The sequence below is a fragment of the Acipenser ruthenus genome, chromosome 6 (assembly GCF_902713425.1).
Source record: "Acipenser ruthenus chromosome 6, fAciRut3.2 maternal haplotype, whole genome shotgun sequence".
NCBI lineage: Eukaryota > Metazoa > Chordata > Actinopteri > Acipenseriformes > Acipenseridae > Acipenser > Acipenser ruthenus.
The window spans coordinates 74,592,665-74,610,092 of NC_081194.1; the positions used below are offsets into that span (position 1 = coordinate 74,592,665).

The following is a 17,428-nucleotide window of genomic DNA, read 5'->3' on the forward strand; positions in this document are numbered from 1 at the left end:
AGCAGTTCTGAAATATTTAAGAACAATAAAAATGCAAGACACAGTTAAACTACTATAGTAAATTAGAATGATTATATTTGGCTTGATGTTGCACAATTTTCTGATAATGGGACCTTTTACAGAAAATGTTTATTGCAGTTCCTGTATTTACTGACAGCTGGTCCACATTGTATAGTGCATTATTGTGTGAAACCTGCCAAACCTGGGAATTGCCTACACCTAATTGACTAACAAAAAGAACCAAATGTAATGAACACAGCTGCTGAAAATAGACGGAGCATTGGGCTTTGTGGACAAAGCCTGTTTATTTTTCTGCAGATTTAGGTCATGCTGACTTACTTTTTCAGGTTACTGACACATCATGTGTTATTGATGATATAAGCATCCTTATTAATCAACTGTACGTCTGTACCATCCACAGGACACCTATCGAAGGAGGCAGATGCAGAGAACAGTAACACGGCAGATGTCCTTTGATCTGACTAAATTGCTTGTTACTGAGGACTGGTTCAGTGACATCAGCCCGCAGACAATGAGAAGATTACTCAATATTGTTTCTGTCACAGGTAAGCAACGTGTACAAAAAACAAAATCTCAAACAGCTTGATCAGTGGAAACTAAATAATACTATGAAAAGTATTTAGAATGTAACATGATTTTTAAAGCATTTGATCTGTTAATTATTTCTATATATACACTACCCCCAAAGAAGAATTGGACACCCTGCAGTCCGGTTAGCTGCAGGGCACTTAACAACAAATGAGATTCAGTGACGAAGAAGGAATTGTAGAATTGCCAGCTCTGGCTTGATGATCAAGCTGATGTTTCATCCCATTCTGCTGATGTCATTTTCTGTCATAATTATCTCACAGAATAATTAACTGTTCTGTACAACACGTTTACTGATACTGGTTATGTCTTAAAGAGTAAGCAGCGGGGTTCCGAAAAATAAAACATTACACTTCCCCATGTGTTGCTACAACTGTTTAAATAACGTACCTGTCATTTCTTTTCATTTTTAATATCCTGAAAACTTTTCAAAATGGCGACTCTAGTGCACTGTGGTTTGAGATCTGTCATCTAAGTCAGTGTAGGAAGAGTGATAAGACATTTTTTAAAACATAACAAGTGCTCTGGCTTTTCTGTTCCATACCACATCATGGATCGTTATTGCTGTGTTACCTGTTTGACAATGTGGGCAATAATCTTTACACTAGCAGTGCACTAGAGCAGTCATTTTGAAAAGAGCTTTGAAACAGACTTTAAAGTTATAAAAGGATTTCAAACATACGTAACATGCTGTGACACTGCATTACCCCATAACCATTCCATCAGAAACTTGTGAAAGCTTTTTTGATGTGACATACAGCTGATTTTGCATTACAGGAAGGCTGCTGAGAGCCAATCAGATCACCTTTAACTGGGACAGACTGGCATCCTGGATAAACATCACGGAACAGTGGCCATATAGAACCTCTTGGCTCATTCTGTATCTGGAAGAAACTGAGGGGGTTCCAGAGCATGCCACCCTGAAAACAATTTATGAAAGGCAAGTACAGAACAACCATGCACCGCGTTGTAGTTCTAGATACACTATATTGTATTCAAATGAGGGTAGCTTTTGTTGACATCTTTTATGGATAGATGTTAAATACCCCTGCACTGACTGTGTTCCGTGGCATTTAAACAGGGTTCGTACGGTCATGGAAATCTTGGAAAAGTCATGGAATTTGAAAATGGTGATTTTCAGGCCTGGAAATACCCTGGGAAAAAAAAAAAAATCAAAAATTCTTGGAAAAGTCATGACAAATTGCTGAGAAAATGTTTAATGTTATTTGAAATGCACTATATGTTAAAGACTACCGTTTTGTTTTCTATGTTTCTGTCTGCTTCCTTGGCTGCTTCCGTGGAATTTATTATTTTTTCTTTACGGTTGCTAAGTAACGAACCTGACAATGAAAGCATATACATTGCTTAACCTTTGCAAAGGGCAACACTAGGATGTACAGTATGCATGAGTGAAAGTCAAAATGGCCTCATTCAGGTCCATTCCTATGTATCGTGTAGAAATGTCATTAAAATAAAAAGGGGGGGGGGGGGTGGGTAATTGTGGGAAAACTGTAAATGTTTTCGCACACACTTGATTTTTATGGCCTTTTACTTTTTTTAATTTTTTTTCTCTTGAACTGTTACTTGATTGAGATCTTAGGTGCCTAACCCATAGGTTATAGGGGAGACAAACTACCGGTATATATTTTGCCCCTCTACGTTTTTTGACCAGAGTATACACTGTAGGGAAAATAATTCAACAAATGATTTTTGATAAAAAATACTTTATATGCATAAAAGAAGTACTGTTAATACAATTGTATAAACATTGGATACAAGCAAGCAAAGATGCACAGGTCACAGCATGAACCAACGTATACGCTTGTATCACAACACAGACATGTGGAGTCAATTCAAGGAAGTGACTGACGACTCAAACAACAACATTACATTAAATACTCTGAATATTAGCATTTCCACCCCCATTTCTTCCAATCAGTATGGATCCACCCTACTATCACACACCTTCATTGATTAGACACCTGCTAACTTTGGCTGTCTGCCCAGACGCCACGATACGAGAGACTGCAAATGTCTTGTTTAGCTGGTTACACATGCTTTAAGCTATATCAAAATATGAAAATAAAATAAAAGTAAAGAAACTTATAATCAAATACATAATTAATACTTTATGCAGAATGTCATCTCTTACAACACAATGTTATTGAGAAGACGCCAAAAGTCCAACTGATAAAACGCACCCTACATGTACAGTGACTTGACTCATAGTCCGAACTGCACAGTTTACTATAGCTGACGTTAGCAGCAGCGTGTCTGCAACAGAAGATGCTGCGCAGTTTGGAGACTACAAAAATGATTGCTTAAATAATATAGGCCAGGTAGTTGTTAGTTGTAGTTTGTTTTCATTCTGTATTAATGAAATTATATTCATTTATAATAATAATAGTAATATATTTATTTTTATATAGCGCCTTTCATAGTGGACCACCATCACAAAGTGCTTTACAGAGGTAGGCTGTGAACTGTGCATTATATGCAGAGTCACTTACAATAGGACACTGATTTAACATCTCATCCGCAGGATGGAGCACAAGGAGGTTAAGTGACTTGCTCAGGGTCACACAGTGAGTCAGTCAATGGCAGAGGTGGGACTTGAACCGGTGACCTACTGGTTACAACCACTGGACCACACTGCCTCCTGAAAAAAGGCAAGAGAGAACCAGACACAAATCCCCCTGTCACGTATCCGCCCTATCCGTTTATCCACCATGATCAAGCTCTTCAGTAACGTTAGTTTATTATTGAACAGAGACGATTAGTTCAGAGATTGTAGATCCCACATTTTTCTTACACCACGTTGCATGTGCTCTGTGTGCTACCACTGCTGGTAGTGTCACGTGAGCTGTTCAGTGTGTGATCCGTATATAAATCCTGTTCGCCTGCAGGGCGTATCAACTTCAACCTCCGTCTCAATCTCCTGCGTGTCACTCGGCAGCGAATGCACACACCCACACGGCAGATGGCTACACAAGCATTAATACCCTGTATCTTTCTAAACAAGGGATTTAGGGGAGCTCCCTAATAAAAGAAAAACATGATGGCCCATATTTAGAAGCAAGCACAAAAGGGAAAGACACCATTTCTTAGAGGAATGTAAACCAAGGTATAAAACAAGAAACAACTGGTCTTGACTGGTCCTTCATGCAACTAAGTTTATACTGTTAAATGTATACTGTGAAATTGTTTGTTTATTCAGCAAAAAAAAAAGTCTTTGCATTTGCTTCAGAATAAAGTGTTTTTTTTTATATAGTAAATCAGTGCTTCTGACATGGCAAGTATTTTGAACTGCCTTAATTAGGGAATACTTAACTTCAAAAGAACAGTACTTGCTTTTCTTTGGTTTTTTAACACTTTCCTTTAATAAACATGTGCAGAGATGCCACTGGTACTGGTTGTGCCATTTGGTGCTACTTGCATGTATTTGTAATTAGTGCGTGCTCAGTAAGTACATATTGAACATTTTATATTGAAACACCTGCCCAATTTTGCAGGTTTGCAATTACTAAAACTGTTTGCTTGGTTTCTTATAGCTTCTTAATTGTAATTCAGAGTGAGTATAATTTAGATTTTTGTTATTATACAGTTAAATAAAATAATGCAAAAGCTTTTTATAGTTGGTTATTAGTTATCAACATTGAAAATAGTCAAAATCGTCATTGAAAGTCCTTGAAAAGTACTTGAAATTTGTATCAGAAAAACTGTATGAACCCTGTTTAAATAGAAATGTTATAAAAAGCACTCTTAAGGTTTGTTTTTTGGGTGCCCCTGCCCTTTGCAAGGTTGTAGATTTTTTTTTTTGTTCTCATTGCAACAATATCTCTCAAACTACAGCAAAAGGTCTGTTGGTTTAGATTTGGATGAGAATTATAATCTACACTATATTGACTACTTCACTGTAGAAAAATATTTCATACATTGCAAATACAAGGTTGTTCTGGCTATTTTCATTTATGTATTTAATTGAAAAAAAGATTACTCCTTTTTGTATATATGGGTATATAAAAATCAGTTTATTACAGGATGCGAGTGTATAGCTACTTAAAAAAAGTAGAAAAAAAGATGTAACAAAATTTGGTAGTTTTCCAGTCAGACGCTTATAAATCAGTATGTACCAGTTGTTTTTGTGAATATACACTACCGGTCAAAAGTTTTAGAACACCTCAATTTTTCCAGTTTTTATTGAAATTTACGCAGTTTAATGTCTCAATGTACTCTGAAATTAAAGCATAGAACAAATAAACAATTGGAGATAAAAAAGAAATCATGGAATTGTTTTGTTTAACAAAATTTAATCTAAATTTTTTACTCATCAAAGTAGCCACCTTTTGCAGATATAACAGCCGAACACACTCGTGGCATTCTTTCTACAATGGAAATCAAATATTGTTCGGAAAGTTCTTCCCAACACTGTTGCAGAAGTTCCCACAAATGTGTTGCACTTGTAGGTTGCTTTGCTTTCACCCTTCTGTCCAGTTCATCCCAAACCAGCTCGATGGGGTTTAAGTCTGGAGACTCTGCTGGCCATTCCATGATTTGAAGCATACCGTCTTGTTCTTTTCTTCTAAGGTAGTTCTGACATAGCCTGGAGGTATGTTTTGGGTCATTATCTTGCTGTAGGATGAACCCCTGACCAACTAGGCGTATACCAGAGGGGTATTGCATGGCGCTGCAAAATGCTGTGGTAGCAGTTTTGGTTCAGGGTGCCACTCACTCTGTGCAAGTCGCAGACTCTGGATCCATGTTAGACAGTTGGTGTCACACACCGAGGAACCATCCTTTCGCCTACTCGACGGCGTACAAAAACCCTGCGTGATGAACCGAAGATTTCAAATTTTGATTAATCGGTCCATAAGACCTTCTTCCAGTCTTCAGTAGTCCAATGGCGGTGCTTCATGGCCCAGGCAAGCCATCTTAGCAATGGCTTTCTTACTGCCACTCAACCTGTCAAACCTGCAACTCGAAGTCTTCTCTTCACAGTTGAAACTGAGACTTGCTTACTTCGAACAGTGTTAAGCTGTGCTTGAAGCTGTTGTCCTGTGAGCCGCCTATCACGCAAGCTGTTGACTCTCAGAAACTTGTCTTCTGATTCTGTTGTGGCTTTGGGTCTGCCAGACCTCTTCCTGTCAGAGTTTCCTCCAGTTTCCAAGTGCCTTTTGATGGTGTAGGAAACTGTACTCACTGACACCTTGGCTTTCTTTGCAATTTCTCTAAAGGAAAGACCTATACTTTTAAGGGTTACAATGGTCTGTCTGTCTTCCTTTGTTAATTGCCTTTTTCTCACCATTATGAGAGCAATATACTACTTCCTGCAGTACAATACTGTCCAAATAATGCTTAAGAGGGTGTAGTAACACAGTCTGTTCCAACACTGCTTTTATACAGACAGAGGGTTTGTAAGTAATCGACAAAAGTTGGGACACCTGTAGGAATTGTTAGCATCAACTTGCAAGGCTTAATTTACTTCCATTGCTGCAGAACAGCTGTAAGTTGTTAACCCATTACTTGTTCCCTGAAAAAGGCCTTTTTGTATAACTCTGAAATGTACATTATTTTTCAGTTTTTGGTAACCTAAACTTTTTTTTAACCTCTGGCAGTTTACCGCTTACCTTTGTACCATTTCAGGTTATTCACTGGACTTGAACTGCTTAAATTTCAATAAAAACTGGAAAAATGGGGGTGTTCTAAAACTTTTGACCGGTAGTGTATATATATATATTAGACAGTGGCAGGTGATTTATATAAGGACATTCTCCTAAAGTGAATAAAAAACGGTATACCATGAACGATCATTCAATATTCTGTTAATATAACATCAGTGAGTTCAAGGATTATTTTACATTGCTTCTTCACAACGGTCTTTTTTGATCAGCCTGTCAATTTGCAGCCTAGGTGCACATCTCTCTTGGACAAAATCTGATGTAATTTAAATAATAGGAAGCAGATCGGTGACTGGCATTTCTTGACTAAACTCAAGGAAGTGTGCGTCCAAATCAAAACAACAAAATAAATCTGAAATTATTTCAGACATTTCCTGGTCGGCTGCTTTATTATTAAAGAAGTAAGAACATCTTCGTAATTACGTAACCTGATTGACCACACAATATTTGCACTTCATTGTGACACAGGGATATTTCGTTTTTGTTCTCAAACACATTTCTAGCTTCAACATGAAGCTTGTTTTCACTGTTTGAAAACCTTTATTCTAAAAAGCAGAGCAAAACAGAAATAATCAATTAAGGTTTAAAAACAATAATGCAAATAAAATTAAAGATTTTAGAAGATGGCACTACATTGGTTGCTATGCCATACCCCTATTATAGCAAAGGGAAAGTATCAGGGTGTATCTATACAGGGCCACAAGGGGGCAGTGTAGCCTGTGAAAAAGAGGGCATCTAAATATTCAACGTAATAGCGTAACAATTTACATTATTTAACATGCAATTATCTTATAAATTAAACTAAATCTAATTCAGGAACAATTTATTTTAGTGTTATATTATTACAAATAACATTGCATTTATGTGCAACAAAAAAAATAAAATAAATAAATAAATGAACTCCTCAATGCTCTTCTGTCTAAGTCATGGGGAAAGAAAATCCAGCTGCTTCACATTTGAAAGAATGTTTTAGGATCAAGAACAGATTAATTGATATCACGTGTGGTGGTCATTTTAAAAGTGATTTGGATTTCTTTCCTCCCCAATTGCCACAAATTGGATTATTTTTCATTAGTGGTGTTTACATGCCAAGCTACGAAACCAAAAACACAAGTTTTTTATATTTTGTTTTAAAATTATCATCATCAAAAAAATCTATGCAAATGGAACATATTAGTCCCTCGTACTACTTGAGTACCAAGAACTAATAGGTTCCTTCCCTGAGCATTACAAAGAGGCACACAGTTTATGTTAAATTCGAGGCAACCTAACCTTTTAATTGAATAAGATATGTGTGTGATCTAGTAATAACATCAAGATTTTTTTTTTTTTTTTTTAAAGGATAAAAAGAATAATTGAGAGAGATTTTCTGTTGCTGTTAGAACTACACATTGGAATAAAATATATTGTGCCCCAAATGGTTTTAAAATATCTGTTACATAAATTAGGCTATTGCCTCTGTTCATTGCCATATACAGGGCAGCAGTGTGGAGTAGTGGTTAGTGCTCTGGACTCTTGACCGGAGGGTTGTGGGTTCAATCCCAGGTGGGGGTCACTGCTGTTGTACCCTTGAGCAAGGAACTTTTACCTAGATTGCTCCAGTAAAAACCCAACTGTATAAATGGGTAATTGTATGTAAAAATAATGTGATATCTTGTATCAATTGTAAGTCGCCCTGGATAAGGGCGTCTGCTAAGAAATAAATAATAATAATAATACCCAAACTGTTAGTCTGACACAATACATGCAAGTAAGACCATCTATTCTGAACATTTTTGATTTATTTAATTTTAGAATTTATTAAATCACTGAAAATGTAACCATTTAGAATTACATTTAAGTCCATTGTTTTTTTTGGAAAATCCCTAAACCCAAGGAGATCTGCTGTAGAGGTAAAACTAGATTGAGTAATGTCAACAGTGAATCACAATGTCTGCTTTCTGATACATTACAATGCAAGTCAAGTGCTATATGTGTCTGCGTTTTTATCCTCATTGGGTAACATGCCTGTAAATCTAAAAAAAAAAAAAAAAAAAGAGGGGGAGGGGGGATTTTACACTTTTTTTTCTTTCCATGGGGAACGATTGGTTCTCAGTGTTATATTAAAACCTGGGTTTTAAAATTATTTCTTAAATTGTTCAACTTTTAACTAATGACATTTGAAATGAATACTGGAAAGCAATTTTAGCTAATTAGACAGACTCATCTGCAAAGCATTGATACGTTAAGAGGACATACTGTTCATCCAGGTTTAATTTAATTGGTACAATTATTGTAATTTAGGAGCAATTATGCGTTAAACTAAAAGCTTTTGTACAGCATATTTAAGTGATTCTTTCTTGGTAATGCTGCAAAATATTATATTTAAACCTGGTATAACAATTATATGTGTTTTGTGCTTTATAACTTTCTAGTCCTACAGTTAAATGGTTTGTTTCAATGGTTTCATTGCTTCCTGTACTTGAAATCAATCAAGAAAGGTAATGAGTTAGTAAGTAGGGGTTCTATCATCTTCTAACTGCTGTAGTATTTTAGTGGCACTCAATTGCATTTCTAAAGACTTTGAAGGCACCTAACAAGGAATTTCCATACCAATAAATGTGCTTTAGCTTTAACATATTTATTCTCATGGCAGGGACATCCACAGAGGAAACTGAAGAGCAGGGTAATGGATGCTGTGTGAAGGCTGACAGTTTAACAGAATTTTAACAAATTGGGGTCTGATAAGAATTTTTGTTGATGATGCTTGCAGTGTTTTGTTAAAATGCGTAACATTTATTTAAAATTTTGTGAAACATTATTGCATCGGTATATCTGTCAAGTCTTTGATAGGGGTCCGATTGCAAACAGTTTCTCTAGGAGTAGTTTCTCAGAAATGACTTGTGTTTCACAAGACGTGGACACAAAAAGAACGGTCATAATCTTTACTTGAACCATTTATGCATTGTATCTTAAGCCCAGGCTAAGCCTTAGAGGTTATTAAGAGGGCATGGCCAGTACAGGAAAAAATGAAGTTACAGGCTTTAAGCAATGGCCCTATTTTTGAAAGCAAGACTAGAAAGCACACCTTACGATCTGGAAACAAATCGTAAGGAAGAAAAAAAAAGCATTTGCCGCTGTAGGAAGCTGTGACATTTTTTGTTTCTAGTAAATGTAAAGGTTTTACTACCAAATAATTTTCCTTTTTTTGGACACTGTGCACTCAGGAATATAACAACCCCCCCCCCCCCCCCCCCCCTTTTTTATTTATTTATTTATTTATTTTATTTTTTTAATGACATGAGAAGCAGTGTTGTACAAGAGAGTATTTTTTTAGGGTTGGAGACCCCTGCTCTAAAGCATAAACAGCTCGCGAACATACCTCATCCATAACCTTTCAGAATTGGAGTGCGTCATGTCCTAAGATAGAATGATGCACTTAGGCTTGAAGTGATCCTTGATGTAGTTCCTGGAAAAGTGAATCTGATATAAATGATTTAAATCTAGACAATGGGCAAAACAGAACAAACAAGCACTTCATATTATGTACTGGAGTTATAATATTTCTTAGGTGCTCACAAAAAGTTAAAGACAATAATACCATGTCTAACCAGACACTGTGCAGTCAGTAACAAAGACTTTTTGTAATACAGTCAGCACTCGGATATCCATTACCAAGATACACGTCAGTCAGATTTGACCATCCTTCTATTAAGAATGAAATCATTGCATGGGTAACATTTTGATTTCATTTTGCTACAATACGTACCGGATTTAAAAGTATGTACTGTGTTACAGTCCACGTGTCGCCTTTTTTTGGCAAGTGACATTTTCTGAATCTTATTGTTCTGAATTAAAATACTACTTCTGTTTAAAATATAGCACTGTACCAACAAAACCAACTACAGTACATGGAAGCCTATTTATTTTAAAACACAGTCCTTTCAACTATGTATTTGACATTGTATCTTTTTTGTGTATACTGAAAAAGCTGACAAGTTTTTGTCTTTTTTACTGTTGTGTTATTCCCCCAACTTGTGTGCTAACAAATTTCAATGAAAGAATCAGCATCTCCCTGTACAGTTCCTCAAACACAAATCATTTTTTCTTTCCGTACGAATTGTGTGTGTGTGTGTGTGTGTGTGTGCAGGGCAGGGCAGGAGGTTGTTTGGGTGGGAGGTGGCAGGTTACAACATGCTCATCTACATACACGTCAAATCAGATGAAATAATCAGATATGCGTCACACTCGTTTAACCGTCACCGAAGTCAACATTTTATAGGGTCGGATATGTGAGTGCTGACTGTGTTTTCAATTTTGCCCCTTAAGTAACATTATAACGTTGTTGGTAATGTAAACTGCTTTGTTACGTTCATTCCGCACATTTCATTGTTTTTGTCATTGTTTGGGCTGAGTCATCTTTCTACTCCCTTTGTGTCCCCTTCTATTGGTCAGACATAATCAAGTATAAGCTATCAAATCTTTTGGCTTGAGAACCACTGCTTTGGGAGCGACTGTGGTACTACAGTTTCTGGGGATTTAGTTGAGATTCACAGGATACTGCCTGCCATTGTTATCTTTATTAACAACATTGGTTCTTCAAAAATAACCTTGTGTTGGCATTTTGCTTTTTGGTTTTTATGGTAATTTGCAATTGAATACCTTATTAAGAGTTTTCACAGACTTCCAACAGACCAAGGCAGTCCTGCAAAGTCAAGTGTTACATTCATTGGTTGTAATGGGGGAAATAGTGGAAGAATGATGTTCTTTCAGTCAGATGCATTGTGTGGGAGTGCTGAATAAGAATCAAGTGAAATAGAGCAAGCTTTCAAATTGATTGATTAGCATTCAGATAAACTGAAAAAATAGGTTTTTAATGTGCAGCTGTGTTAGATACCGACTACTCGGTTGGTGCAGACATCTCAATAATATAATTGTAATAACTACCGTAAGTGCCTGAGTTTTCTGTTCTGAAGGCCTTGCTTGTTTTTTCTAAGGGAGAGGGTAAAAGGGGAACAACACAAAACCTTACCATTTCAGTTATCTTAATCACTTGCTATTAAGGTAGATTTTATATGATGATATGTTCTAGACCAGGGTAAAAGGGGAGCAACACAAAACCTTACCATTTCAGTTATCTTAATCACTTGCTATTAAGGTAGATTTTATATGATGATATGTTCTAGACCAGGGTAAAAGGGGAGCAACACAAAACCTTACCATTTCAGTTATCTTAATCACTTGCTATTAAGGTAGATTTTATATAATGATATGTTCTAGACCAGGGTAAAAGGGGAGCAACACAAAACCTTACCATTTCAGTTATCTTAATCACTTTCTATTAAGGTAGATTTTATATGATGATATGTTCTAGACCAGGGTAAAAGGGGAGCAACACAAAACCTTACCATTTCAGTTATCTTAATCACTTGCTATTAAGGTAGATTTTATATGATGATATGTTCTAGACCAGGGTAAAAGGGGAGCAACACAAAACCTTACCATTTCAGTTATCTTAATCACTTGCTATTAAGGTAGATTTTATATGATGATATGTTCTAGACCAGGGTAAAAGGGGAGCAACACAAAACCTTACCATTTCAGTTATCTTAATCACTTGCTATTAAGGTAGATTTTATATAATGATATGTTCTAGACCAGGGTAAAAGGGGAGCAACACAAAACCTTACCATTTCAGTTATCTTAATCACTTTCTATTAAGGTAGATTTTATATGATGATATGTTCTAGACCAGGGTAAAAGGGGAGCAACACAAAACCTTACCATTTCAGTTATCTTAATCACTTTCTATTAAGGTAGATTTTATATGATGATATGTTCTAGACCAGGGTAAAAGGGGAGCAACACAAAACCTTACCATTTCAGTTATCTTAATCACTTGCTATTAAGGTAGATTTTATATGATGATATGTTCTAGACCAGGGTAAAAGGGGAGCAACACAAAACCTTACCATTTCAGTTATCTTAATCACTTTCTATTAAGGTAGATTTTATATGATGATATGTTCTAGACCAGGGTAAAAGGGGAGCAACACAAAACCTTACCATTTCAGTTATCTTAATCACTTGCTATTAAGGTAGATTTTATATGATGATATGTTCTAGACCAGGGTAAAAGGGGAGCAACACAAAACCTTACCATTTCAGTTATCTTAATCACTTGCTATTAAGGTAGATTTTATATGATGATATGTTCTAGACCAGGGTAAAAGGGGAGCAACACAAAACCTTACCATTTCAGTTATCTTAATCACTTGCTAAAGGTAGATTTTATATGATGATATGTTCTAGACCAGGGTAAAAGGGGAGCAACACAAAACCTTACCATTTCAGTTATCTTAATCACTTGCTGTTAAGGTAGATTTTATATGATGATATGTTCTAGACCAGGGTAAAAGGGGAGCAACACAAAACCTTACCATTTCAGTTATCTTAATCACTTGCTATTAAGGTAGATTTTATATGATGATATGTTCTAGACCAGGGTAAAAGGGGAGCAACACAAAACCTTACCATTTCAGTTATCTTAATCACTTGCTATTAAGGTAGATTTTATATGATGATATGTTCTAGACCAGGGTTTCCCAAACTGTGACATAATATGTATTTTTTTTTTTTTATTAATAGCGAAAAGCTGGAGCCGGAGGCAGCTGTAACTGTAGAAAAATAAATTGTAGCAAGGGAGTCTTGGGGTTGTGGCTCGGTAGGCATGACATTTGAGATGGGGGGGGGGGGGGGGAGAGGTGTATTTTTGTAAATGAGCAGTAGCCTAGCTTTGCACTTCTTCATGTTGTATATCTTTATAACTTGTACTTTTTGAATAAATTACTTATTGCATACAAACTTGTATTACGCTTTAGACTTGTAAGTCGGCTCAATAATAATAATAATAAGCTAGCAGTGATTGTAATTCTAAAAAGATTTCTGATGAACATTTATCCTCATGTACATACATTATAATAGAGTGTGTGTGTGTGTGTATATATGTATATGTATATATATATAAATATGCTTCCAGTGCTAGACTGAGATTTATATGTATATTTCAATGTGTGGAACCAAAGTCTGGATGTGCAATGATTATGAGATGAATAGTCACATGAGAAAGAGCTGGACCAGTTTTTGTAGCCAAAATGATTTAAATAGTAGACCTCAAAAAGTTACTACTGCTTTACATTGGTGATTCCAGTAATTGGTGTTTTGAGGAATCAGTCTAAAAAAAAAAAAAAAGAAAAATCACAGGACTTGAGAAACAAAGGAAACAAAACGTCCATAAATATCACTGAGAAATACAAGCACTAAATTCCCTGCAGTGAGTGTGGTGCTGAATAGATTGTGTGAAACAAAGGAAGAATTCCAATTGCTAATAGAATAATGTACAGTGGCAGCCTTAAGTGGAAATACAACATGTGATTAGGTGCTGTTGCCAAGGAACAAAGGAAATCTGAAATACAAGACGAGGGCTCTACTGTGCGCCTGTGTGAAAGAAAATACAACAAACTACAAACCATCACCAGAATGCCTTAAAGCCTAGACTAAACACTTGAAAATTATGGCAAGTTATCAATATTGTGGATTTCTATTTTGTAGTTGATTTATCGGTTGATTAAATTATTTGGTTAACAGTGCATGTGTTTTTCTCTACACACATGCATAAGTAAGTAATGTATTTTTTCACAAAACCTTTCATAAGTGCTCTGAAGGAAACGTCTCAGGTTAATTTAGATTTGATTGAGGGCACTACTTTAATAAATCAATTCAGATCTCCCCCACTCCTCACTGCTGAGTGTATTACTGTATATAGAGTACAGTAATAAGCCTGCAAGAAGCTGCTTGCACAAAGAAACAAAAGGAACCTCAATTGTCAGCAGACACAAAAGGCACATTTCATTTACATTTGCCATGATTTTAGATAGTGTGTATTTTTAAAACAAACATAGGTGCCATCTATAAATTGAAATAACCATGTACATTCTACAGATCTCTGTTATTTCTCTAGTCAGCCTGCAAAAACAACATATAATATGTAGACACTCCAAGATTTTACAACACTTTTAAAAAGGTGTTGAACCTTGATATTAAACACACAAAAATGAAAGGAAGGAGAAATCATGTTTAAACAAGAAACTCTGGAGCCAACCTTTTGGCATGATCATTCAGTCTTTTAAACATTCTGTGATTTAAAAGACTCCAAAACCAATGTGTACTAGTTTGTTTGTACCATAACCTGCTGTTGATTGATTAATACTCTCTTTCCCAGTTATTTATTGATTTATTGATTTATTTTCTTTAGAACTTGTATCCTCACTGTTCATTCTTTTGTCAGAATATCAAAGAATATTCCAACCACCAAAGATGTGGAGCCCTTGCTTGAAATTGATGGCGACATCCGCAGCTTCGAAGTGTTTCTGGCTTCAAGGACGCCGGTTCTTACAGTCCGGGACATAAAAACCTTTTTACCATGTACTGTCAACCTGGATCCCAAACTGCGAGAGATCATTGCAGGTGAGAACATTTACATGCTTCAAAAAAGTAAAATACAAAGGAAAACAAAGTGGTAAGAATTCATGTTTTTTTGTTTTTGTTTTTTTTTTTTAAATATGGATTTTATAGAGATAACAGATCTTTCTTGTATGAAGCTAGGATTGTAAATTGGCAATTCTTGTTCAATAATATTACTTTATTATTACTGCTGAATATATTATGATTTGAGCAATTCTTATTGACTAGTAGTTGGTATATGCATGCAGCCGTACCATCTTGTTGAATATAAGAAGCAGAAATGGGCCAGGCCTGTACTGTAATAATATATTTTCAAAACCTTTTTCTGTAGTGCTGGATTATTTATTTTATTTAAAGTCTTGATACAGACTTCCGATGCAGAATTATCGACAGAGCAGCCATTTTATATGTCTTAAGGAGTTTCTCACCATTTCCCAGATGTCCGTGCTGCCAGGGAGCAGATAAATATTGGAGGAATTGCCTATCCCACAATGCCCTTGCAGGATGCCCCTCCCCGGGCCGCCTCTGTTTTCAGCCAGCCATCTTCCGCCTGCTCGCCCACCGCATCCTTCAATGGCCCCTTCAACCCTGCTGGAGTCATGTCTCCACAGCCACACAGCAGTTACTACAGCGGCATGACTGGGCCACAGCATCCCTTCTACAACAGAGTAAGTGCCACCTCCCTTTGGAAAGACACAGTTCCTCATTCAACTAATACTTTTATTATAACCCCATTTGGGGTTTTATTATATATGGATTTAAAAGAAACAGGCGGTAACTAAGGTCAATTTCCTGATGCAGGTTGTATATAATAATAGTATCATCTGGTAGGCAGGGCACAAATGAGTGAAATTATTCATCAGCAGCCATGCTTCGTTTTGATACGTAAACTGATTGCACCATATACTGCTGCTTGCTGCCTTTTTTAGGTAAATTATAATTGGCACCTGTGTTATAGTCCAGAGACAGGGTTATTCTCCAAAATGTATATATATATATATATATATATATATATATATATATATATATATATATAAAAAAGCTAAGATTTATTTAATAAAATCCATGCATATACGTAGTAATACAATACATATTCATGTGTAATTAAAAGTTGTTTGAAAGTATTAATAACAAGCACACCTGTATTATGCAATCATCTAAAAGTGTAAATGACAACAGTCAAAGGTTGTGAACAATATAATAAGAACATATTTATATTTATCAAACAGAACAATCGGGCAAAACATGGAAGATCATTTGCATATACAAGCTGACAAAGGGAATGTTAAAGAGGTTTTACACATGGTGATAAAAAGCTTACATGATGCACGCATTGCTTTCTTTTTCTGACTGGGTCAGATATTATTCCTGTTACACATTTATGTTTGGAACCTTGTTGTGTATTTTGAGTTCTTAAATTGTTTGCTTTTTTCCATATGTTCCCTTTCCATAGCCTTATTTTCCCCATCATGTTTCTTATCTGCCAAGGCAATACTTTGGCAGTTCTCATCATCCTTTGTCACGTCCATCAGTTAAAACGGTGTATCCCAGGGATCAGAACAATGGACTAGTAAGTATTGTTAATGATGATAAAATTAGCAAAACTAACATAACACGTTAGCTGACCTAGTTTTATTAGAGATCAGAAATGAATGGTAGCATAGAAAAATGTATAGCTTTCAAATTAGTGATAACTTAAAGGTGCACAATTTTAATGTAAAACAAGACAGGTTATTTTTTGTTGTGCTTTAAGTAATTTATAGTCCATTTATAGTTATAATTAAATCATCTGTTAGGTGGATGATCATTTTCTAAAGTGAAAACTTACGATCCTACTAACATGTCAAGTGATTAGTCTGTAGTTTTGCAGGTTTTTATAACTTAAGTGTCAAAGTAACAGGCTCTAGAGTTTTTAGCAGAACACATTAATGACTTTTACTCCTTATTGTGTTTTAAGTATTCAGTTTCAAATTAATCACAATTGTTGTTGTTGTTTTTTTTCTCATATCCTTGATCATAAATAAGTGTTGACCAGTGATTTTTCATTTGACATTGGGGCAATGTTTTGGTAGTACAGTGGAACGTCGCACATCCGACCGTCACATAACAGCCCTGATCAATGAACTGCCTCGCTAAATAAATAAATATTAAAAGTAGGCTACGAGAGTAATGACATTGGCAGCAAGTGCAGCATCCGCACTGGAAACAGAAAGAAAGCGTTATAGCAATCAGCCTTTTGGTGCGTTCCCCTTTTAAGAGAGACGGGCTGTGTGTGTGTGTCAGTCAACTGTGTATAGCAGTGACATTTCAATACACCAGTTGAGAAAGCTTTGTGTTTTACTCTTTTTTTTTTTTTTTTTTGCTCAATGTGTTTATATGATCGAGTGCACAGTTAGCATGGTAGTATGTCGTTGTAGCTTTTAAATGCATTTGAATTAAACAAAGCAAGCTTCATAAACACAATGCTTACCGGCCGATTTGTTTAAAATAGCTGAAGCAATATTCAAACCGAGCTGCTTATCGGCTGTTGGCAATATCAAGAAAGAGCACAAAGTACCGTGACAGAGACATGAAGAAAACAGAACCAGGGAGGCAGGGACTTCTAGAGTTAAGAAAGAAGCCATCAGTTGCAGGTTACA

The 17,428-nt window shown here is 35.9% G+C and overlaps 1 protein-coding gene and 1 long non-coding RNA gene across 11 annotated transcripts in view; both read left to right on the forward strand.

The window, feature by feature from the left end:
- The window catches only part of kidins220b (kinase D-interacting substrate 220b), a 52,505-nt gene that overhangs the window by 23,246 nt on the left and 11,831 nt on the right, over window positions 1-17,428 (forward strand). For 7 of the 10 annotated variants that reach the window (XM_059025804.1, XM_059025805.1, XM_059025806.1 and 4 more), the window contains exons 21-25: window positions 422-566; window positions 1,387-1,549; window positions 14,614-14,792; window positions 15,228-15,457; window positions 16,243-16,359. In XM_059025804.1, coding sequence (XP_058881787.1) covers window positions 422-566; window positions 1,387-1,549; window positions 14,614-14,792; window positions 15,228-15,457; window positions 16,243-16,359 — 834 coding nt within the window. The remainder of the gene's footprint in view (window positions 1-421; window positions 567-1,386; window positions 1,550-14,613; window positions 14,793-15,227; window positions 15,458-16,242; window positions 16,360-17,428) is intronic. The other 3 variants (XM_059025809.1, XM_059025810.1, XM_059025812.1) reach the window with 1 other exon arrangement.
- Window positions 10,535-12,056, forward strand: LOC131737347 (uncharacterized). Its single transcript, XR_009328965.1, has 3 exons — window positions 10,535-11,518; window positions 11,613-11,894; window positions 11,989-12,056. It is a non-coding gene; the product is annotated as an uncharacterized LOC131737347 (long non-coding RNA).